This window comes from Equus przewalskii, chromosome 4 (genome assembly GCF_037783145.1).
Source record: "Equus przewalskii isolate Varuska chromosome 4, EquPr2, whole genome shotgun sequence".
Lineage (NCBI taxonomy): Eukaryota > Metazoa > Chordata > Mammalia > Perissodactyla > Equidae > Equus > Equus przewalskii.
The window spans coordinates 96,209,569-96,235,005 of NC_091834.1; the positions used below are offsets into that span (position 1 = coordinate 96,209,569).

Genomic DNA, 25,437 nt, shown 5'->3' on the forward strand with positions numbered 1-25,437 from the left:
AAATATTCTTGGAGAAATTACTTTTTTGTTTGGTAAAATACATATAACATAAAATTTACCATTTTAACCTTTTTTAAGTGTTCAGTTCTGTGGCATTAAGTGCATCACATTGTTAAGCAGCCATCACCGCCATCCACTTCCAGAACTTTTCCATCCTCTAACTGAAACTTTGTTCCCATTAAACAACTCCTCATTTCCCCCCTCCCCTCTTACCCCCTGGCAACTGCCATTCCACTTTCTCTCTCTATGAATCTAACTACTTTACATACCTCACATAGGTAAAATCATAAAATGTTTGTCCTTTTGTGTGGCTTACTTCATTTAGCATAATGTCTTCCAGCGTCATCCATTTGTACATCCATCAGTTGTAGCATGTGTCAGAATTTTCTTCCTTATTAAGGCGAGATAAGATTCCATTATCTGTCTGTGCAACATTTTGTTTATCCATTCATTTGTTGATGGATACTCGAGTTGTTTCCACCTTTGCCTATTGTGGGTAATGCTGCTATGAACACACATGTGCACGTGTCTGTCCAAGACTGACAAAATCCATTTTAGAATCAGAACATGAGTGGTGGTGAACACTTTGTGAGGAAGAATCACCGAGGCCCAATGAATTAAAGTATTTACAGATACTGATGGGTGGAAGAACCAAAAACTTTATAATATCTTTTTTTTTTTTTTTTTTTTTTTACCAGAGCAGTGAAAGAGAGACAGACTGCAGATCTTGTCTATAAAGAACATGAAGTCCTTCAGATACGGGGGCAGCTTAGCAGTTGCTTTGTGGAACATTTTAGAAAGCTGGAGTCTCCCCAGAGGCAGCACCATATGCCTTGCTGCAGCGGCAGGCCAGGCACCCACACAGCCCTGCTCCCCTCAGGAGCGGTGCATGCCAGAAAGTCTAGTTCTCTCACATCAAGAAGGACCTTAAGACCACAGAGATCGGAGCCGTCATTCTCTGTCCTAAAATCAACACCACACTCTCTCAGGTAAAACTAAATTAAACCTTGAGATGTTTTCCTCTGTTTAACTATGCTCTCTATTCACATTTCTTTGATTAGTTTAAACTTTGGATTCTGTCTTCTACTTAGGTTCTTCTCTCTTGCAGAGACATCTGGAAGATGAGTTGGTTTCCCAAGGAGCGCTCTGCTGGCCTATTCCTTCCAGCTTGGTCTGGCCCTGTGAGTGCTGCCTTTGACTCTCTCTTTGACTCGCAGTACTGGTCTACATTGGCCTTGTGCTTGTTGTTGACAGCATAATACTTTGTGGACTAGCATGGTTTCCATCTTAGTTCCTCCTGGTCAGCCTGGTCCTATGGCAACCAGAAACTTAGCCCTGAGAAGGGAAATTGCCAAAGCCTCAAAGAAAGTTCTTTTCTTTTGCTTTGACTTGAAATTTGTGAATCATTTTCATTAGAACCTGTGAATTTGGAATATGCTAGTCAAGAGTCCTAATCCCAACCAGTTGTCCACCTAATGACTAATTCCCAAGATACAAGTGAAGATCAAACACTAATTCCTTGTCCTTGCACCACACTGTTTTCTACTATAGACAGTTTCTTAGCCTAGCAGAGACTTGGGAAGTGGAAGATATTAGGGTTCCAATTTTTGTCTCTATCTTGTAAATCAAAGGGCCTCCAAGGCATGAAACTGGTGATGATAATGACAAGAACTAAACCAAATGACATAGGATTCTTGGAGAGCATGGCACAGTGTCCCAGAGTCAACTTAAGAGTTAATTCTTTTCTGCCTCATATCTATGTTACTGCCTTGGGAAAATCAATTATCCTCATGGGTTCTCAGTTTTCTTATCTGTAGGGTGGGAGTGGAGGGTGAAATCCTCAGGCTGTGATGGCGGTGGTAAGATGGTAGTGTGGGTGTATATGGTGCTGGTGTGTTCACAGGAAGGGGTGGGGCAGATGTGCTGAGAGGTTTAGTTGAACCGATCAGTCAAATACTCAATTTATTTATTTATTTATTTATTTTTAATTTTAATTTTTTTCGGATGTACATCATATTTCAAATTCTGGATACATTACATCATGCTCATCACCCGAACACTAATTATAGTGCATCCCCTCACATGTGACCCTAATCACCCCTTTTGCCCTCCCCATCCCCCCTTCCCCAATGGTAACCACCAGTCCAATCTCCAATGCTATGTGTTTTTTTCTTTGTTTGGTCGTTTTTATCTTCTACTTATGAGTGAGATCATATGGTATTTGACTTTCTCCCTCTGACTTATTTCACTCAGCATAATACCCTCAAGGTCCATCCATGTTCTCACAAATGGCTGGATTTCGTCATTTCTTATGGCTGAGTAGTAGTCCATTGTGTATAAATACCACATCTTCTTTATCCGTTCGTCCCTTGATGGGCACCTAGGTTGCTTCCAAGTCTTGGCTATTGTGTATAATGCCACAATGAATATAGGGGTGCAAGTATCTTTATGCCTTTGTGTTTTCAAGTTCTTTGGATAAATGCCTAGCAATGGAGTAGCTGGATCATATGGTAGATCTATCCTTAATTTTCTGAAGATACTCCATACTGCTTTCCATAGTGGCTGCACCAGTTTGCACACCCACCAGCAGTGAACAAGGGTTCCCTTCTCTCCACATCCTCTCCAACATTTGTTGTTTCCTGTCTTGTTAATTATAGCCATTCTGACTGGAGTGAGGTGATACCTCATTGTAGTTTTGATTTGCATTTCCCTGATAGCTAACTATGTTGAGCATCTTTTCATATGCCTGTTGGCCATCTGTATATCTTCTTTGGAGAAATCTCTGTTCAGATCTTTTGCCCATTTTCTGATTGGATTGTTGGTTTTTTTGTTGTTGAGCTGTATGAGTTCTTTGTATATTTTGGATATTAACCCCTTATCTGATATGTGGTTTGCAAATATCTTCTCCCAATTGTTAGGTTGTCTTTTCATTTTGTTGATGGTTTCCTTTGCTGTGCAGAAGTTTTTTAGTTTGATGTAGTCCCATTTGTTCATTTTTTCTTTTGTTTCCCTTGCCCGGTCAGACATGGGACTTGAAAATATGCTGCTCAGACCAATGTCATAGAGGGTACTGCCTATGTTTTCTTTTTATGTAGAAAAGTTACAAGAAAGCAGTGGTAAGTCAGTCTTTGGAAGATTAATATACAACTCTGCGTAGAGTGAGACCTTGACTGCTGCTACCAATTCTATCCTGCTCTGCTCCACCCTGTCCTATGCCACATCGATCAGTTCTTACTAGTCTCAAATCATGGCATCTTACAGCCTAAGATTGGTGTTGGAGATAAAGTAGAGTTATTCAGTCTCTCTTAAATATATCACAAATGATTTGTTAATTTTAAAACTTTAATATTCTTCCTTGATTATACATAATTAGTGCAGGAAATGTAAAAAATATATAATTTTATAAAGAAATTTAATAATCACTCAAACTTCCCTTATCCAAAGATAATCATCATTACCACTCAGTGTTCCTTCCAGACATCTTTTCTCACATAGAATTGTATTTATATATATGCATACGCAAAAATAAATAATGCTAATATCTCAGACATTTAAACAATTTTTTACAAGATTACAGTAATAAATTTGTTTTTTCATGTATTATGAATATTTCCCTTTTCTGCAATGACAGACATAAGAAAGCCTTTCAATAAGTACTGAAAGAAACTTTGAAATATGTAAGTGTAAAAACAAGAAAAATTTAAAATTCTTAATTTCTCATAAAGAATCATCGTTTGTTTTCACAGATGGCAGTTTTCTAGGACACACAAATATTTTGTGGAAAGTACGGCATAAAACATGAAGAAGGGGCCGGCCCCTTGGCTGAGTGGTTAAGTTCACATGCTCCACTTCAGTAGCCCGGGGTTTTGCCGGTTCAGACCCTGGGCGAGGACGTGGCACCGCTCGTCAGGCCACCCTGAGGTGGCATCCCACATAGCATAACCAGAGGCACTCACAACTAGAATATACAACTATATACTGGGGGGCTTTGGGGAGACAAAAAAAAGAAAAAAAAGATTGGCAACAGTTAGCTCAGGTGCCAATCTTAAAAAAAATGAAGAAGACATAAAGCTTAGGAATAAAAATATTTGATTCAATAACTTGGCTGAAAAAGGATTTTACTGTAAGTCTTTTACAGTAATTTTAAGTGTAACCAGGACACAATAAACTTGGTGATGTCGTTTTGGAATTATTCCGCCCCGGTGGTGCTTTCGCCTCCTAGAACCCAGCAGGAGAGTCTGGAAAGGGGCAGATTGTGAACATTTTCTTGCAGGCAGTATTTTTACATCTTTGCTCCTTGTTTTGCAATTGACATTGTGATGACTCTCATTTTAAACCTTCCATTTCCTCTCTTCAAAGAGGGAATCATGGACCAGTCCTACCCTGGATGCTCAGCCAATGTTATTCTGCTTTATAACTATGGCCCAAGGAGCATGCTTTCATCTTCGCTGACTTTACATTTACTATTTTAACCACTACAGACAAATGTTGTATTATCTAAGACTGTTCCAGAGGCCATATTTGCTGACTCTCTGCCACTTGGGGGATATTTATTATGACCAGTCCATTTTGCATCAAAAGTATTGTAGTTCTCTTTCTTTTTTTAATAATCACAAATCTTGTGTTTATTTATCCTTGTTTTCATCCATCCTGTCATGAACATATACATTTGAATACTAATATAAAAGTTAACACACGTCATATTGTGTTCTACATTTTTTAACATTCATTGTTATTGTTTGATTGACTTCAGTCTTTTCTCAGCTTTATTGAGGAATAATTGGCAAAATTGTAACATATATCAAATGTACAATGTGATGATTTGATGTACATATACATTGTGAAAGGATTCCCACAATTAAGTTAATAGACAAACCCGTCACCTCATATTTACCTTATTTTTTGGTGAGAATAACTTAAGTTCTACTCTCTTAGCAAATTTCAATTATGCAATACAGTATTATCAACTATAGTCACCATGTTATACGTTAGATCTTCAGACCTAGTTAATCATATAACTGAAAGTTTGTGCTCTGTAACCAACCTCTCCCCATTAACCCATCCTCCCGTTTCTGGCAACCACCATTCTACTCTGTTTCTATGAATTCAACTATTTTTTTTTTTAGATTCCATATATAAGCGGTAGCATTTGGTATTTGTCTTTCTCTGTTTGGCCTATTTCACTCAGCATAGTGCCCTCCACTGCTGTCTATGTTGTCACAAATGGCAAGATTTCTTTTTTTTTAAAGTCTCAATAATTTTATCTATTTTGAGTTGATTTAAAGGCTGATAATACTGTGTTTTATAATTGAAATTTGCTAAGAGAGTAGAAGTTGTAGTCTCACCAAAAAAGGGTAAATATGTGAGGTGATGAATGTGTTAATTAACTTGATTGCAAGAATCCTTTCACAATGTATACATATACAGAATCATCATGTTCCATTGTATATATATTCCACTGTATGTATATTGCATTGTATATATATATACACACACACACATATATATGTGTATATATACACCACATTTTCTTTACCAATTCATCCATCAACAGACACTCAGATTGTTTCTATACCTTAGTTATTGTTAATAGCGTGCAATGAACATGGGAGTACAGATATCTCTTTGAGAAAATTTGATTTCCTTTGGATATATGCCCAAAAGTGGAATTGCTGGATCATACAATAGTCCTATTCTTAAATTCTTGAGGAAACTTCATACTGTTTTCCATAGTGGCTGTGGCACTTCCCACCAACTGTGTCTAAGGGTTCCCTTTTTTCCACATCCTCGCCAACATGTGTTACATCTTATCTTTTTGATAATAGCCATTCTAATAGGTGTGAAGTGATATCTCTTTGTGATTTTGATTTGCATTTTCCTGAGGATTAGAGAAATTGAGCACCTTTGCATACACCTGTTGGCCATTTACATGTCTTTTTTGGAAAAATGTCTGTTCAGGTCCTTTACCCATTTTTAAATTGGATTTTTTTCTTTTTTTTTAAATTTTTACTACTGAGTTGTATGAGTTCCTTACATATTGTGGGTATTAATTCCTTATGGCATATGTGGTTTGGAAATATTTTTGCCCATTCCATAGGCTGCCTTTTCATTTTGTTCATGGTTTCTTTGCTATGCAGAAACTTTTGAGTTTGATGTAGTCCCACTTCTTTATTTTTAATTTTATTGCCTTTGCTTTTCCTGTCAAATCTAAATCCAAAGAATTATTGCCAAGACCAATGTCAAGGAGTTTACTCCCTAAGATTACTTTTTCGGTTTTTTTTTTTTTTTTTTTTGGCAAGGAAGATTGTCCCTGAGCTGACATCTGGGCCAATCTTCCTCTGTTTTCTGCACGTGGGATGCTGCCACAGCATGGCTTGACAAGTGGTGTGTAGGTCTGCACCCGGGATCTGAACCCTCAAACAGGGTCAGATGAGGCAGAATACATGAACTTAGCTACTATGCCACTGAGCCAGCCCCCTTAAGTTTTCTTCTAGAAATTTTACAGTTTCCGATCTTACATCCAAGTCGTTAATCTGTTTTGAGTTGATCCTTGAGTATGACGTAAGATAGGGATCCAGTTTAAAACTTTTACGTGTGGATATCCAGTTTTCACAACACCATTTATTGAAGAGACTATCCTTCCTCCATTGTGTATTTTCAGCATGTTTGTCAAAAATTAATTGGCCGTATATGCACGGGTTTATTTCTGGGCTCTCTATTCTGTTCTGTTGACCTATGTGCCTGTTTTAATGTCAATTCCATACTGTTTTGATTATTATAGCTTTGTAATATACTTTGAAATCAGGAAAAGTGATGTCTCCAGCTTTGTTCTTTCTCAAGATTGCTTTGGCTATTCGAGGTCTTTTGTGGATCCATACACATTTTAGGACATTTTTCCTATCTCTGTGAAAAATGCCCTTGGAATTTTGGTAGGGATTGCATTGAGTCTGTAGATAACTTTGTGTATGGACATTTTAACAGTATTAATTCTTCCAATCCATAAACACAAAATATCTTTTCATTTATTTGTGTCTTCAATTTCTTCCGTCAATGTCTTATAGTTTCCAGTGTACAGATCTTTCACTTCCTTGGTTAAGTTTATTCCTAAGTATTTTATTCTTTTTGATGCTATTGTAAATGGGATTATTTTCTTAGTTTCTCTTTCAGATATTTTCTTATTAGTGTACAGAAATACAACTGATTTTTATATATTGATTTTGTACCCTGTAACTTTACTGAATTTGTTTTTACTTCTAACCATTTTGGTGGAATCTTTAAGGTTTTCCATATATATTATGTCATCTGCAAACAGAGACAATGTTAGTTCTTCCTTTCCAATTGGATGGCCTTTATTGCTTTTTCTTACCTGATTGGTATGGATAGGCCTTCCAGTACTATATTGAGTAAAATTGGTAAGAATGGGCATACTTGTCTTATTCCTGATCTTAAATGAAATGTTTCAGTGTTTCACTGTTGGGTATGATGTTAGCTGTGGGCTTTTCATATATGGCCTTTATTATGTTGTGGTGCATTCTATTTGTCAGCCCTAGTAATCTAGTCATTAAGATTTGGTACTCTCACTGCCGTGGTCTGGGTCCATTTTCTTGGTCAGGGAACCCACCACCCATCTATCAGTTTGTCATATAGTGTTGGCTGCATTTTTCTGTGATGCAGAAAGCTATGACACCAGTATTTCAAATACCAGCAGAGTCACCCCTGGTGGACAGATTTTAGCAGAGCGTCCAGAATAACACAGACTAGGAAGCAGGAGCTAGTCACCCACTTCCAAAAGAACTGCCAAGAAAACTCTATGTATAGCAGCAGAGAATTGTCTTATATAGTGCTGGAAGGTGAGAAGATGGTGCAAAAATACTGGACAGGATTCTGCTCTGCTGAGCATAGGGTCACTAGCAGTCAGAAAAAATTCAACAGCACTAACAGCAAACATTCCATCTATACCTGATTTGTTGAGAGGTTTTATCATGGAAGGATATTGAATTTTGTCAAATGCTTTTTCTGCAACTATTGAGATGATCATATGGTTTTTATCTTTCATTTTGTTAATGTGGTGTATCACATTTACTGACCTGCATATGTTGAACCATCCTTGCATTCCAGGAATAAATCCCACTTGATCATCGTGTAAGATCCTTTTAATGTATTGTAGAATTTGGTTTGCTAATATTTTGTATCAATGGATTTATGCATCTATGCTCATCAAAGAGACAGGATACTGTAATGGTGAAGAATACAAGCTTCATATCTAGACTGCCTGAACTGAAATCCTAGCTCCATCTTACTATAGCTGTAACTATGAGGAGTTACTTCTCATGTACCTGCATTTACTTATCTGTAAAATGAGGATAACAATAGTACCTATAACACTGGATTTCTTTTATTTGTATTATTTGTAATTTCAATGCTCAAATTTTCCCAAATTTGACCAATAAGATCCCCTTGAGGCAAGCTTCTTGTGTTTTTGGATATGTCCATCAACTTTTACAAAAAAAAATTTTGTTGAGGTCTAATTCACATACAATACAATTCACCCAACAGTAATTAATTTATTTTTATTGCCGTATAATAGTCTATTGAATGGATGTATTATATTTTGTTTATCCATTCATCATTTGATGGAAATTTGTTTTTTTCCACTTTGGAGAGATTATGAATATTGGTACTATGAATATTTTGTGGAAGTTTCTGTGAGGATATGTATTTTCATTTTTAGGAAGTATATACCTAGGAATGGAATTTCTGGGTCATATGGCAACTATGTTTAACATTGGGTACCTGCTGTACCCAAGCAGGTTTCCAAAGGAGCAGCACCATTTTCTGCAATCCCACCAACAATGTGTGAGGGATTCAATTTTTCCTTATCCTCGTCAACACTTGTTATCGTCTATCTTTCTGGTTTTAGCAAGCCTAATTGATGGGAAGTGGCATTTTGTGGGTTTGATTTTCATTTCTGTAATGACTAATAATGTAGAAAGTATTTTTGGTGTGCTTATTGGCCATTTATATATCATCTTTGGAGAAATATCTAATCAAATACTCTGCTCATTTTTAAATTGGGTTACTTGTCTTTATTATTGAATTATAAATGTTCTTTATATATCCTGAATGCAAATTCTTTATCAGATGAATTATTTGAAAATGTTTCCTCCAATTATGTGGTTGTCTTTTTATTTTGTTGATGGTGTCTTTTCACAAAAGTTTTTAAATTTTGATGAAGCCCAATTAATCTATTTTTTATTTAGTCACTTGTGCTTTTTATTTTTATTTTTATTTTTTGAGGAAGATTAGACCTGAGCTAACATCTGCTACCAGTCCTCCTCTCTTTTTTGAGGATGACTGGCCCTGAGCTAACATCTGTGCCTATCTTCCTCTACTTTACACGTGGGATGCCTACCACAGTGTGGCTTATCAAGTGGTGCAAATGCCTGCACCTGGCATCCAAACAGGCAAACCCTGGGCCGCTGAAGCAGAACATAAGAACTTAACTACTGTGCCATCAGGCAAGCCCCTATTTGTGCCTTTTTTTTAATATTCTTTTTTTAAAAGATTGGCACCTAAGCTAACATCTGTTGCCAATCTTCTTGGTTTTTTTTTTCTTCTTCTTCTTCTTCTCCCCAAAGCCCCCCAGTACATAGTTGTATATTCCAGTTGCAGGTCTTTCTGGTTGTGCTATCTGGGATGCCGCCTCAGTATGGTTTGATGAGTTGTGCCATGTCCACGCCCAGGATCAGAATTGGTGAAACCCTGGGCCACCAAAGTGGAGCATGTGAACTTAACCATTTGGCCACAGGGTCGGCCCCAAGTCACTTTTATATTTGATGTCATATCTAGGAAAGCTTTGTCTAACCCAAGATCGTGAAGATTTACTCTCATGCTTTCCGCTGAGAATTTTACAGTTTTATCTCTTATATTTGGATCTATGGTCCACTTTGAGTGAATTTTTGTGTTTGGTATGAGGAAGGGATCCAATTTCATTCTTATGTATGTGGATATCTAATTGTCCCAGCACCATTTTTGAAACTCATTGAGTTTTTATGAGTATCAAAAAATTAATATATGTAAAACACTTACAATAGTACTTGGCGATGCATAGCAGCACTAAATAAATATTAATTATTATTTTATCATTTATACTGAATTGTCATTATATATCTACTTATCTTTCTCCCTCAAAAGACTATCACAATCTTTGTACCTACTTGCCTGGTCTAGTGCCTGACAGACAGTACATGCCGAATAGATTTTGTTGAATGGGTGAGTGATAAATAGGGCTTCTCTGCTGAGGCAATCAGTGGGTAAAGCACAGGACAGATGCCAGTTTCAACACTGGCACTCTGCTGTCCTAGATTTGAGTCCCAACCAAAGAACCTCTCAAAGTTAGAACATGTTACCAGTGTCTGCCTTAGGGCATCTTTCCAGAAAGCATAGCATAACAACCCCTGGGTGAAGACCACCTGGAGAACTAGAATCTTTTCAGCATATTTTTCATTCCCACGTCTCCTTCCTCATCTGTTTGTTTTCTCCTCCCCTTGTCCTTGAGCTCGAGCTCAGGGAATGGAATCCCTCTCTATTATCAGTCTCAGACAAGTATTCTTAGCTGGATCCCTTTGCTTTAAACCTCTAAAAATTGAAGGTGAAAGGCTTACTCTCAGCCCTCTAATAGTCTCCGTCTACATTCTTTTCCCACAAAATCTCATCTAGTTTAATGGGTTTTCAATACCATGTTAATATTAATGACTCCCAAGCCTGTTACTCTAGTCTTAACTCTTCACAGAGATCTAGACTTATATTTCAATTGTCCACTTCATGTCTCATTTTAGATATCTAATAGGCATCTCAAACTTAACATGACCAAAGCAGAGTTTCCCCCACAAACATATTCTTCTCTCAGTCTTCCTCATCTCGGTAAATGGCTCCATAAAATTTTTCCAGTTACTGAGGTAAAATATTTAGGATATATCCTTGGTTCCTCTCTTTTGCTTCCATATCATGAAAATTCTATTGGCTCTGCCTTCAAAATATGCCAGCATTTTATCACTGCTCATTACCCCACTGCTTCCACTTGAGGACAAGCACCATCTGCTTGCACATGATCTAATGAAGTAGCCTCTGACTGCTCTCTTCCAACCTTGTCTCTCCCCAATTTCATTCTGTACATAATATCCCAGAGGATCTGTTTAAAAACATAAATTAGATCATGCTACTCTTCTGTTAAAAAAAATCCTAATGGCTTTCAATTACATTACGGTAATATCCACATTTCTTACCATGACCAATATGGCTTTCTTGATCTTGCTCTTTAAATAACAGGATGCTAAAATTTGACATTTCTACCGGGTGCAAAAATTTAATGATATGAGATTTCAGAGTGAGTTGCCAGTTCCTGATATGCAGGTTTTCAAAGGAAATGGACATAAACTAATTTCATAACTCTAGAAATCCTTTAATAAAATAAAATGGTTGAGACAGTAGAAAAGAGAGGATTTTGTGAGAAATAAATATTTAGATAAAGCTATGTTGTTAGTCCTGTTCCATATTCTACCAAGGAGGACTAGCAATGTCTTTCCTCACCTTAAACCTGGTGGTGGTTGAGAGCTTCCATGGGGCTACTCATGAAGCTTACTGTGTTATATCTTCAGTTGGGAAGCATAGTGGACTGGGGTCTTGCGTCTGCCTGGGAGTATAACAGAATGAAAGACAAACTGGCTAACTTTAGGGTAGAGTCAGGAGACTGTGGCTACATTAGAACTGTGTCAGGAGGGTTAGGGGACCAGCTGTGTGCCACAAATATTTTTAATATATATTTGTGTATACTTGTGTAAAGGTGTCTTGAGATCTGACTAATAAGGCTGCCTAGTGGAGTGTGGAAACTCCAGCAGCAACAATTTGGAGGCAAATATCTAGTGGCTGAAAAAGATATCCAAAGGGATCACCCAAAATAGAGATACTTTCTCCCCCTTGAAGGGGACTGCAGGAGAGAGGGCCCAGTAAGGAACCTCCAGAGCCCTAAAAGTTCCCCGTGACGGAGAGAGTCAACATTAAACATCTGCCAGTCCTGGGAAGCACAAGGTCAGATTACTTTGGTTCTAGTCCAAGTAAAGCCCTTCCTGCCCTTTTTCCATTCTCCCTCCACATTAGCCAGTCTCAGAGGGGTTGAAGCTGTGCTTATCTAGTTATCTAGTATTCACATATTGAACTGAAATGTCCAATATCTAGTTTGAGGCTGTTTTGTGGCTTGGAGAGACCTTGAGAAAATCTATTTGACGAGTGAAAAGAAAATTCATCTGGCCTACTGGAGTTCTTATTCTCTGGCAGGAGAAGTTTCTCTTGCTGAATAAAGTTACAAAGAATGGTGGAAGAGAGTGAATACAATTATGACTTGATAATGTTATGAGTACAGCCAGTTATAAGTGGCAAAGGCTCTACTTGCTCTGGCCCCTGAGCCCACGTCACCTCCTGAGAAAGCCTTACCCAACCTACAGGTCTAAAGGAGCAACTCTTCCCTCTCCAGCCATCCTCCAGCAATCTTACTCTTCTGCTTTCTTCAAGCACTGGTTACTACGTGCCGGAGTCCTGTTCATGTGTTTGCTTACTGTCAGTTACCTTCCATTGGACTGCAGGTTCCGTAAAGCAGGAGTCTCACCTCTTTGGTTCACTGCTGTATTCCCAATGACTAGAATAGGTACCCTGTGCACATAAGTGCTCAATAAATATTTGTTGAATGAATGAAGAAATGAATAAAAACTGTATAAGGAACATGGATCTGAGAGTGAGAAAAATGCTCATTCACCCAACTGCAGTGGGATCTCTCTTTTCAATGTGGATTAAGAATTTTAATACAAATATACATTCATGCTGTGGTGGTAACAAGCTTCACATTATTTGTATGATTAATTTTCTCAGTAAACTCTTTCATGACAAAGTCACAATCTAAAAGGATGCAGGAACATAAAAACTTTTTAAAAGAAATACGGAGGAAGGACAGATTTGAAGTACTAAACAGAAAGCACTTGACTGTGGATCAACTTGAACATATTTTTTCAAGAAAATATTTTTGCTTTTCAACATGGTCCCATAGGGATCTCTATTTAATGCTGATCTTGGAGGACAGGACTCACATGTATCTTGTAAGCTATGATATCTCAGTGTGGTGAATAGACTCTAAATTGGCCCCGCCATAACCCCCACCCCTCATATCTGCACCTTTGTGTAATCCTCTTCTTTTGAGCGTCTGTGGGGACTGTGACTTGCTTCTAACCAATAGAATATGGCAAAGGTGATAGGTTGTCACTCTCCTGATTACACGATGATATTTAAGATAGCATCTTTCTGTAGACCTTCTCTGGAGACTCTCTTTGCTGGCTTGAGCCTCCATGTTGAAACAACTCACTGGGCAAAGACTTCAGGCAGCCACCAGAACCTGAGGGAAGCCTCCAACTGACACCCACCAAGAAGCAGATCAGCCCCACATCCACAAGGAAATAAATTCTCTCACTGGAAACATGAAACCAGTCTACGCCATTATCAATGATTTGCGCCTCAGGGGCCATGAAGGGTCTAAGAAGAGGTTTGGTAGAAAGGTGGACCAAGGTATCTGACCTTGAAGGGGGAGGCTGCTCATAGGAGAGGGTGGATGTATAAAAGAGAAGCTCGGCTGGAGACAGACTTCTCTAGTGTCACAATGTTGACTTGGTCTTGGCCATATGAGTGTCTCCCTATACTCATTGCCTATACATTTAATGTCTTGAGGGTGATCTGATAGGGAGAGGTGTGTTTACAGGGCCCAAGGATGCAATAAGAAGAATGGAACTCAGTCACAAAGACCCTGAAAAACCCTCTCCATTGATGCCAACCATGGCAGCATGCAGGGAAAATCAGAGAAGGCAAATCAGGGGCAGTTGGTAGGCCTAGGGGGAACTGAACCCAGGGAAATTTGCATGCTCACTGAGCTGAGCTCACCTTTCCGCCACAGCCTGACCACCCTCCAAGTGAGCTCTGGCTCAGATGCAGTGCCTGAGCATTCATCTCACACCCTCAGGAAAGATCAAAAGAGGGACTGTGAGTGGGAGTAAGGAGGAGGCCAGGGACTAAGGCACGGGGTGGTGACCAGAGGAGAAGTCAACATGAAGCCAGGGCTCACAGCCTTCTTTATACTGCTTTTTGCCGTGCTCTGTGTCCTGGGAATCCTGGCCAATGGCTTCATTGTGCTGGTGCTGAGCAGAGAATGGATGCGGAGTGGGAGGCTGCTTCCCTCTGACATGATCCTTATTAGCTTGGGTGCCTCCCGCTTCTGCCTGCAGTGGGTTGGAATGGTGAGAAACTTCTACTTCTTCCTCCATCTGGTCGAGTACTGCAGGGGTACCGCATGGCAGTTCTTTGGTCTACACTGGGACTTCCTGAACTCAGCCACCTTCTGGTTCGGCACCTGGCTCAGTGTCCTCTTCTGCGTGAAGATTGCTACCTTCACCCACCCCACCTTCCTCTGGCTGAAGTGGAGGTTCCCAGGGTCAGTGCCCTGGCTCCTCTTGGGCTCTCTCCTGGTCGCTTTCATTGTCACCCTGCTCTTCTTTTGGGGGAACTACAGTATGTATCAAGGATTCTTCATTAGAAAATTTTCTGGAAACATGACCTACGAGCAATGGAGCAGGAGGCTGGAAATTTACTATTTCCTACCCTTGAAATTTATCACGTTGTCAATTCCTTGCTCTATTTTCCTGATCTCAATTGCACTGTTGATTACTTTTCTGAGGAGACACACACGGAGAATGTGGCATAATGCCCACAGCCTGCAGGACTCTAGCACCCAGGCTCTCACCAGCGCTCTGAGGTCAATCATCTCCTTCCTTGTTCTTTATGTGATGTCCTTTGTGTCACTGGTCATCGATGCTGCACTGTTTTTGTCCTCAGACAGTGATTGGTACTGGCCATGGCAAATTTTAACTTACCTGGGCACATCTGTCCATTCCTTTATTCTCATCCTCAGCAACCTCAGGCTTCGAAGGGTGTTCAGGCAGTTACTTCTGTTGGCCAGGGGCTTCTGGGTGGCCTAGGTGGCATGGTCTCCTTATCCAGACCCACAGAAGAGACTCAGGTAAGGTTGACAGAACCGTGTCCACTTATATGGAAATATCCTTATAAGCACACATGTCTCCTGGATCATGTTGTACGGTTTCTCCTTTGGGAAGGAGAGGAGGAGAGTAAAGTCTGGGAGCTCCCTGAACATGATTCCTCCCTTGGGACACTATTAAAACAAGGTCCCAGAAAGTCAGTGTTGTCCAGAAGGTCAGAATATAAAATGCTATGCTATGGGCTGAGTGTATCCCCTCTGTTACATGAAAGTCTTCGGTTAAAATGTCTTGATTAACCATAGTGTCTCATCTTGACAACCCATTGGGGTATTAAGAGAAAATGTGTCTATGACTGAGCTAGGGTGTGGATGGGGAAGCAGGATAGTGTAATAGTAACTCTGAGAGCCCCAAGGGACAGCAGTGGTGGCAGACCTTGGCCGGGGCTGTGAGGGCTAATAGCCTTCCTTCTAGGGAGGTTCTTTTTCTCTTGCCAAACTTTGATAATTTTGTTTTAATTTTATTAAAACTACTGGAAGGTTTCTTTACACCACCCCATCTCTTTTCTCACTAATATTTCCATTATTCTGCCTTCAGTTTTCTCCTCTCTGAAGTCTAAGTGGCAGCCAGACTTTGTTCACGCTGATTCTTCTTTTAGAATCACACATTGTGATTTTCTCCTTCTTTGAATTGTCTTGAACTTTTTTCTAAAGCAAATGTCACGAAGTTACATGTGATTAAAAAAAAATATACTTTTTGTTCTGAAACACAAACACTCAAGAATTTCACTTTTGTGTCCAAAAGCTATTTAACCTCTTTTTTTTAATTCAAAAAAGAATCACCCTCTTCAATCTTATGTTTAAATGTTGTTTTAAAATAGTTTGCTCCAATTACTATGCAAATGGTTTTAGAAATGATTTTGGAGAAAATTTTAATTAGAATTGGGTGCCTTTAAGGCAAGTTTGAAAGTTTTTGCTAGAAGACATCAATGTGCAAATTTTAGAAACTAACTTGCAGCTGTATTCCTGATAGGGAGAAATTTTAATCTCTTTTGAGTGAAAATAATTTCCCTACTGATTAGAGTATACATTGCTGAGTGGTGCACAGTCATCAACTAAAATCTTTGGGCAAATTATTCTACATTTTTACTTTAAGAATTCATTTTTTAATACTTAATACATTTGCATATTAAAAATTCAGAATGTACTGAAAAGCATATATAAAAAATCTGTCTCTTACTTCCCCCTCCTAAGGCATTCCTATCAGTTTTATGCTTGTCCTTCTGGAGATATTTTATTCTATAGCAGAAAGTCACTAATATCTAACCACCAAACCAGTCAACTAACTTGCTTATGTACGGGTATATTCCATATCAGTAACTAACCAACCAATTAACTTACTATGTTTTCCCTGTGTCCTTCTAAACAAGTGGTTGCACAATATGCACGCTATTCTGCTCTTTGCTCTTTCTACTTAACAATATATCTTGGAGATCTACACATGTGGGCACACATTGCATTGCCCACTCTTTTGTTGGGGGTGTGGATGTGCTACAATTTCTTTAACTAGTCACGTGTTTGTGGCCATTTAGGTTGCTTCCTGCCTTTCGTTATGATAAAATGTTTCAATGTTGAATGAATCTTCTACAGATGCAGTCTTGCACATGTGTGAATTAACTAAAAGATAAATTTCATGAAATGGAAGTACTGGGTCAAATGGCATGTGCATTTCTAATTTTGACAGATGTTGCCCTCTATAGGTTTGGATCAATTTACTTTCCCACCAGCAATTTATGAGTGCTTGTTTTCACACATTATTTTTTGCCAGTCTGTTAGGCAGAAATGACATATTAGTGTAGTTGTGATTTGCATGACTTATTTTGAGTAAGGTTTATTATTTTATATGTTTAGAACCATTTGGAACCATTCGTGTTTATTTTCTGTGAACAGTCTGTACAGTGGCTTAATTTTTGTTGTTGTTGTTGTTGAAGAAGATTGGCCCTAAGTTAACATCCGTTGTTAATCTTCCTCTTTTTGCTTGAGGAAGATTGTCCCTGAGCTAACATCTGTACCCACTTTCCTCTATTTTGTGTGTGTGATGCTGCCACAGCATGGCTTAATGAATAGTGTGTAAGTCTGCACCCCGGATCAAACCTGTGAACCCCAGGCCACTGAAGCAGAGCACAAACTTACCAACTATGACACTGGACCAGCCCCTTTGTGGCTTAATTTGTGATGGTTTTTGGGGCTTTTTCCTTATTGGTTTTTAGGAGCTCTTTATGTCTTAGAGAAATTAGCTCTTTATTTTGTATCTTATCAGCAAAATACTCCTCCACCTACCCTCAGTGTTTTTTATTTTAATTTTTGTTGATTTTAATATTAATTTTTAAAGCATTTTTATTCTGAAATAGTTATAGATTCACAGGAAGTTGTAAAAATAGTCCAGAGTCCTATGTCCCCTTCAGCCTGCTTCTTCCAGTGGTGACATCTTATTTGGCTGTAGGACAATATCAAAACTGGGAAAGTCACATCAGTACATTACTGTTAACAAGTCTACAGACCATATCCAGTTTCACTAATCTTTTTAACTTGCCTTCATGTGTGTGTTTTAATGCAGCTTTATCCCGTGCTTAGATTCGTGTAACTACAATCAAGACACAGAACTGTTCCATCATCACAAAAGAACTCCTTTATGCTACCCCTTTGCATCTGTACCCGGCTGCCACCTTACCCTCTAGGGCTTTCTTTGTCTTTGTTTTTGCTTTTTTATTTTTATGATAGTGACTTTTGTCATGCAGAATTTTTGCTGAACTTATCAAAAAAATGTTATTGACTGCTGGAATTTTGTTTGATAGAAGTCATTCTTCACTTTGATATCATTAAAATCTCCTTTTCTTTGCTTCTAGTACTTTTGTGCTTTCATTTTTGCATTTAAATATTTTAACCTTATGAAATATATTCTGGTATAAGGTGTCATGTATGGGTAAATTTTATTTTTTCCAGATGATTAGCTTATTGCCTTAACACTATTTATTGAATAGTTTTTCTCCACTGATTTAAAATGCTAGTTTTTATCATTACTGAATTCCTGTGTATATTGATGTATTTCCAGACTTTCTATTCTATTTCACTACCTTGGTGTGAGCACGTGCCACTACCACTGCATTTTCACTATTTTGGGTTTGTTGCTGTTCTTGGCACTCAGGAGCCATATTTGGGGACTAAAGATTGGTTACTTACTGCACTGACAGAAAAAATAGACTCTATGGAAAGCCAGAGGGTCCCATGCCAGGTGCAGGGCTCAGAAACCCAGCCGCTGGGTATTTCCCAAATTCAGTTTCTATTCTTACGTTTTTTCCAGGGACACCTTCTGTCCAAAAAAGGACTGACAGAAGGAAGAGGGTAGGTTCCACCTAGTTAGGAGATAAAGGATAGGATCCAGCTGCTCTGCCTCTTCACCCCATCCAACCACAAGCCCCAGCTTCAAACCCGGTTAGAAAGACTGCTGTTGAATTGTTTTATTTTTTTAAAGATTTTATTTTTTCCTTTTTCTCCCCAAAGCCCCCTAGTACACAGTTGTGTATTCTTCGTTGTGGGTTCTTCTAGTTGTGGCATGTGGGACGCCGCCTCAGCGTGGTCTGATGAGCAGTGCCATGTCCGCGCCCAGGATTCGAACTAACGAAACACTGGGCCGCCTGCAGCGGAGCGCGCGAACTTAACCACTCGGCCACGGGGCCAGCCCCTGTTTTATTTTTTTTTTAAATTAATGAATTTATTTTAGTGAGGAGATTGGCCCTGAGCTAACAATTGTTGCCAATCTTCCTTTTTTTCCTCCCCAAGGCCCCAGCACATAGTTGTATTGTCTAGTTGTAGGTCATTCTAGTTCCTCTATGTGGGAGGCCGCCACACCTGACTTGATGAGCGGTGCTAGGTCCAAGCCCAGAATCCCAACCAGCAAACCCCCACTGCCGAAGTGGAGCGTGGGAACTTAACCACCCTGCCACGGGGCCCGCCCCCTGTTGAACTGTTTTCATTTCCACTTCATCAGATTCTGTGGCCCAGTTCTCATGTCCTTAAGACAAATCTTTGTCATTTAGAGAATGTCTGAAATTTATGAAGGGCTTTCTCACACATCTCCTCATTTGATACTCACTAGTTCTTCCCTGGATCTAAGATATTCCAAAACATTTCTGGGACCAGATCTCAGAAAGCTAAGGCTCAGGGATGGCCCAGCTCCACAAAAGCAAGATATCCAGGGGCACTTTTTCACTGATTCAATGTGGGATTTGAAGCAAATCATTTAAACTCTCTTGGCCTCAAATTTTCAAATGAAGAATGAGACGTTTAGCCCAAAAGATCCTTGTTCCTCCGAGGTTCTTCTAGATTTATCTCAAAACATATTCCTCTCCCAAAAACCATGTCTTGAGTCTTCAAAAATAAGGTTAAAGTTTCCCTCTAAAGCAATGATTCTCAAATTAGTTTCACATTTTAATTACCTTGGAAACATTCAAAGTTATTAATGGGAAACCGACTCCAAGCTGAATAGCTGAGCTCACCTCTGATCGTGTGTGACGTGATCCTCTAGTCAAGCGTGAGTGCTGAATGCATCTCTCAGTTTTCACAAGAGGATATCCTTAGACTTGATTGTGTAGAAAGATATGTGTTTGGGGTCCTGAAGTTTTGATTTTATGGCAAGGCATTTGCCACCACTGCAATTCTGAGAGGGAAACATGCAGAGTGATGTCCACATGACTCACAAATGGTCCAGTCCTGCTCATCAGGGCTGTGGGCATTATTGCTATGACTTTGACTCCAGGTATCTCTGTGAATTCCCTACCCTAGTGAGCAGAGTTGGACCATGTGTGAGTCACAAGGGTGACTTTTGCCCCTCCAGCCCAAGACTGTTTGATCCCATGGGCACAGTGAATTCTGTAACTTACAGCTTCCCCTACCCCCTTTTCTCAGTGCTTGCAGAAAAGCTTAAACACATAGTTGTAGATTTTAGCAAGGAAATAGTCTTTCTTTGCAGAAGTTTTGCGCACTGCCCTGACTTCTGATTTAATCCTCCTTTGTAATTCATCTATGCCACTAAATCATTTTTTTCACTTAATTTTATGTAGGATGATAATCTCTAAGTTGTAATTCACAGTTTTTAGAATAAGACAGGGATCAAAAATAGAGATCAGAGGTAAAACCTCATTTCTCTATTACCTCAAAAGATAGTAGTGCAGATTGTGGTCCTTCCACCTGCTCCCTTACACACAAGTGAACACACACATGCACATGCACACACACCCATACACAGGCACGTACAGACATTATGGAGGAGGGCACGCTTCAGTGCCCACTGTCTGCAGAGTGAGGCCTTCTTGTGACAAAGTCACATACTAAAGTTTTGCTTCAGAACTCCTCATCAGAACTTGACTCAGAGCAGCTTTCATCTCCTTGTTCCGCAGACTGTAGATGAGTGGATTCAACATGGGAGTCACTCCAACATAAAAGAGCGCCACCATCTTGTCCTGCTCAGTTAAGTCTGTGGAGCTGGGCTGCATGTGGGTAACCAGGGCCATTCCGTAAGACATGGAGACGACAGTGAGGTGGGAGGCACAGGTCCCAAAGGCTTTGCGGCGTCCCCCTGTAGTACGGATCCGCAGGATGGCGGCCACAATGTGGGCATAGGACAGAGAGACCAGGCAACAGGGCACCAGTAGTACCACCACGCTGGAGGCCACTATGACCAGCTGGTTGAGGGTGACGTCCACGCAGGCCAACCTGACCAATGCCAGTGTCTCACAGGACACATGGTTGACCACGTAGTGCCCACAGGTGGGCAGGCGCATGGTGACCGCTGTCTCCACTGCAGAATTAGCCAGGCCCACAAGCCAAGAGACTGCTGCCAGTGCTACACAGCGCCTCAGGCCCATCGCTGCCACATAACGCAGTGGGTCACAGACTGCCATGTAACGGTCATAGGCCATTGCTGCCAGCAGCAGGAACTCAGTGCCCCCAAGGGCCAGTGAGAAGAAGAGCTGAGTTGCACATCGGGTGAAGGAGATGGTCTTCTTCTCCAGCAAGAAGTGCACCAGCAGCTGAGGGACCCCACTGGAGGTGCAGCCAATGTCCACTACTGCAAGATTGCAGAGGAAGAAGTACATGGGAAGGTGCAGGCGTGCATCCAGCCCGATCAGGAGTATGATGAGCCCATTGCCCAGCAGGGTCAGCAGATAGACAGCCCCAAATAGGACAAAGAGTCCAGCCTGGATCTGCCTGTCACTGGAGAGCCCCATTAGGACAAACTCACTCAACCAGGTCAGGTTGTCCCTCCTCATGGAGCAAGTGGGTCACGCTGTTGGGGAAAATGCAGAGTCAGGAAGGGACAAGTGATGGTCTTAGTTTAGGAGTTTAGGGTTAAGTCCTGGGCTATGAGTGGCGCTGGAATTGGGACACCTCTCCTCAGGTTCCTTAACCTAGGTGCTGAGGGAGAATGCAATGATGATGCTGGAGAAAGGGACCTCAGGGTCCTCACGCTAGATTGTGGAATTCTCAAGGATAAAGTCCCTATTCTGGTCAACTTTTATGTCTAAGATCCAGCACAGTTACAGTTATAGAGGAGATATGCTATCAAGGCAGAAGGAAAAATAGGGGGAAAACAGTGCTGGAGAAAAGGGAGAAAAAATGATTGAAAGAAAGAAAGAAAGAAAAGAAAAGAGAAAAAAACTAAAGAAGGAAGAATGGAAAATGAAAAAGGAAGGAAGGACAGCGGAGAACAGAGAGGACAGGAAGGATTCTTCAGCAGGGGGAACAGTGGGTAGGGTGTTATAATCAGACATCTGAGACCAAGAGGGCAGCCCAGCCTCCTCAGTGTTGTTCCTAAAAGGCTGGGTTCTGTTTCTCTTCATGTTTCTTCTTGGGTCCAGTCTAGGTCACTGCCTAGAAAGGAATCCTCTCACGTCATTCTCATTGTGCCCATCAGTCCAAAAGAGGCTTCAATCCCTGAAACCAATATCTGGTACACACCTGCTCTGTGCAGCGACTGTGCTGGACATCAGACACCTGTCCGTGAACCAGAAAGACAGAAGCACAAGTCCTGCTTCCTTGCATCTTATAACGTAATCAGGGACACATTAGTAATTACAAAAAATTAACTTGGTATAATTGTGCTAAGTACTATGAAGGAGAAGAATAAAGTTACTAGCTAGATAATTAAATTTGTAGTTGTAATTATCAATGTGATTATGCCTTCCTTCTCAATAATGTGCAATTTATGTAGTAAGTGGCAGGCAATTATTTAGATGTTTAAATAAACAAAACAATGTAAAGAGAACATTTGGAAACCAATGACACTCACATGTAACTGCTGAGAATGAAGTGACTGAAATCCACTGAATCCTTTTACAGGCAGTGACGTCTCCTTTCTCAGCTAAGATTGTGCTGGGTTATCCCCCTTCCAACATGTCGACCAGCCCTCTACAAAAATGGAATTAAATGCCATCAGTTTTTCTTCATAGAAATTTAATCTCAAGGCATACTTCCTGCTCTTAAAAAAATTAGTAAATTAGTTAACTCATTTCTTAAAAGTATTTATTGAGCATATGAGTCACTATGCTTTCATCGATCTTCTACAAAATGCTGCCTTTCAGCATTAGGGATTTGTGTTTAGAAAATCAGCAGTGCCACAGAAATAAAAGATTTTAAAAATTAGATCTTGGTAAAAAACGTGAGAAGCAAGTGAGACAGCTGAACAAAGGACAAATGCAATAATACGTCAGTGTTCAGAAAACCAGAATGGAGTCACAGACTCAAATATGACAGAACTGAAGAGCATCATCCAATTCAGATGCCTTCCAGCTGGGAACACTGGCCTGGGCTTTTATTGTTGGAGAGAGAGAGCAGAGAAGCTGAACGGAGGAGGCGTTTCTTCCCTTCCAGTCAGCCCTGGCCCTGTGGTGGCCAGAAGCTGTCACTGCAGAGACTGCTAAGAATAGAAACTGGCTTAGGTTTCTCGGGGCTGGAGATGGGTCCTAGGGCCAGAGTGCTGTAGCTGGTGGCTGGGGTTCTGAGTACTGCCTCAGGGAGCCTTGTCCTCGTATCAGCAGAGGAAGTAACTCAACTCTGGTCTACTACAATCCAGAGGTTGGTGTAGCATCCAGAATCCTCACCTTCAGAGTCACAGACATGGATCCTGATTCCCTCCAGAAGGGCCCTGTTACTATATGAGAGAATAAAACATGTTGGAAATGAAATGAAGCCCAAAGATCATGTATTCTACCCATTTCATTTTATAAACAAGGAAATTAAGGACATTTTTCCAACAAATTTTTGATGCTATTTTCAGATGATTATAAACTATTTTTGTTAATAGATAGCCTCATCCTCTGATTTTTGAGATAATTAGAGAATTTCATTCTGCTTTGCTCAACTTAGTGAACATTTACTGAGCACTGAGTTATCCCTGGTCCAGTGCAGGTGCTAGGATAATAGGGATGAATACAGCCTGGTCTCCCCCTCCAGGAACAGCCTGGCAGGAGGATAGAGGGAAAGAATAATCATGACCTTATCAGAATTTTCGGAGGATGCTGGAGTATCAAGTCTGATAACTGGAGACGTAGAGATGTACTATGTAAACAGCCACCCAGATACATAGAAATAATGAAGTAGAAGCAAAGAAACAGCCTGTGCATTTGCTTCCTGAAAAAGTAGATGTCGTAAATGTGTATGTAGATTGGTAGTAAAGAGACCCAGGTTTCAACCTGTTTCAATAATCCATGTAGGCATTATTGTATGTTATTACCTCTTTGAGCCATAGCTTCTCCATCTATAGAATGAGCAAATTAGGTAAACAGCAAGATTTCTCCCAGCATTAAAATCTAAAATAAATGAACAAACACAAGCTATAGTTTAAAGCAGTATAAAAGGGAAAAAGAAATTCTTCATTCTTTGATCACCGTCAGTATGCATAACTAGTAGTACTGTAGGCAATCAGGTATGACTGGTTGCTGGGTTTGGAGACCAAAGCATTCATATCACAAATAACTATTTGGGAATGCCAATGAATGGGACCAGGTTGACTTGAAAAACAGAGGTTAAGGAAATAGGGAAGGAGCCATATAAATAAAAATGGGAAAACTGCTTGGGTCAAGCCGAAAGACTTGTGGCCTTTGATACATGAGCTTCTTTCAAAATTACTGCCACATCATTCCTAGAGTGGGATGACCCCTAACACTAAGTTTTCCATCAGACCAGGGACCAAACCTGCCTTAGTTCCACAGGGATTATGCTTCTTGATGATTGAGAACTTCACCATCCTTGTTTTCAAGAAAATATGGAGTCTATGTCTACCTTTGGTTCCTATGCCAAGTCCAGCTCTTCTCCATTCCTTCTTCTTATCTCTAAGTTAATGAAGATGTCTTAAGGCCAAAAAGAGAGCCATATTGCTTTGACCTCCACTCTTTACTTCTTTGAATATATGTCTGTATATACTAAGCACTTCAGTTAATACTGTTGATTGGGTGACTGAACAAGACCAAGGACTCTATCGAGGAGCTTGAAAATAGTGAGATGCATTGTCTAGGTGGTGGGAGGAATCAAAGAGCCTCCAGCTGCAACCAGTGAGAAAAACACAGTAGAGGATCCCAGGCCAGTCCTGGCTGCTCCTGGGGATTTGGGGTCTATCCTCTCACCACCTCCTCTTAACCTTCCCTATGGGGGACTCACCGAGGCTGAGTGTTCATCTCATGCACAGAACTCATTTGGATGAGGGGTAGCACATCTCTTAGGAAGTAGTCCTTGAAGAAGTTGTCCACTCTTTTCCTGAGGATGGAGGTTTTACTTTGTCAGCCTTAGGAGATAACTTTTCAGAACTAAGACTCCCCAAAGGACAATTACTTGCTCTTGGTATGTTCCTTTACTCATTCTCCGCCCCCCCCTTCCTCAGCTACTTCTCTGCAACCAAGCTCCCTACTCTTCTAAGTTCCCAAGAGGATAAACATTCTGAAAACTTTTCATCTCAACTTTTAATTGCCCTTCTAGTTTCCAGGCTAATGAGGCCTTCCCTGACTCTTGATTATTTCACTGCCCTTCAAGACTATGGCATTGTTGGGGACTTTTGGCAGGAGTCAGGAGATGCGAATATTTACTCCTCTGACCTGGGGGGAAGGGATTGAGATTAATTGGGAAGAAGAAAAGAATTAAAATCTCCGAGCCTGATCTCCTTCCTAAGAGAAAAAGATGAATGCACTTTCTGCCCTCTTTCCACACACGTAGTTTTAGTGACTAGGGAGTGGTGAGTAGGCATTGCACAGTAGAAACATCATATCCATAGCCTAGAGGCCTTTGAGAAGTCTTAAGTTCACATA

General features: G+C 40.3%; 2 protein-coding genes and 1 long non-coding RNA gene across 3 annotated transcripts; 2 read left to right on the plus strand and 1 right to left on the minus strand.

The window, feature by feature from the left end:
• Positions 1-621: 621 nt before the first annotated feature.
• Positions 622-17,820, plus strand: LOC139083129 (uncharacterized). The gene is made up of 3 exons (XR_011539700.1): positions 622-989; positions 1,109-1,181; positions 17,700-17,820. It is a non-coding gene; the product is annotated as an uncharacterized lncRNA (long non-coding RNA).
• On the plus strand, positions 14,142-15,068 carry LOC103566227 (taste receptor type 2 member 41). Its single transcript, XM_008542557.2, has one exon. It carries the CDS (start codon positions 14,142-14,144, stop codon positions 15,066-15,068), a length of 927 nt encoding a protein of 308 aa, XP_008540779.2.
• A 1,007-nt stretch (positions 17,821-18,827) lies between the features above and the next one.
• LOC103566232 (olfactory receptor 2F1-like) lies at positions 18,828-25,319 on the minus strand. The gene is made up of 4 exons (XM_070618136.1): positions 24,797-25,319; positions 23,874-23,949; positions 22,431-22,549; positions 18,828-21,428 (listed from the first exon to the last, which is right to left on the minus strand). The coding sequence occupies exon 4, from the start codon at positions 21,409-21,411 to the stop codon at positions 20,470-20,472; it is 942 nt and encodes a 313-aa protein (XP_070474237.1). The 5' UTR covers positions 21,412-21,428; positions 22,431-22,549; positions 23,874-23,949; positions 24,797-25,319; the 3' UTR covers positions 18,828-20,469.
• Positions 25,320-25,437: the final 118 nt, after the last annotated feature.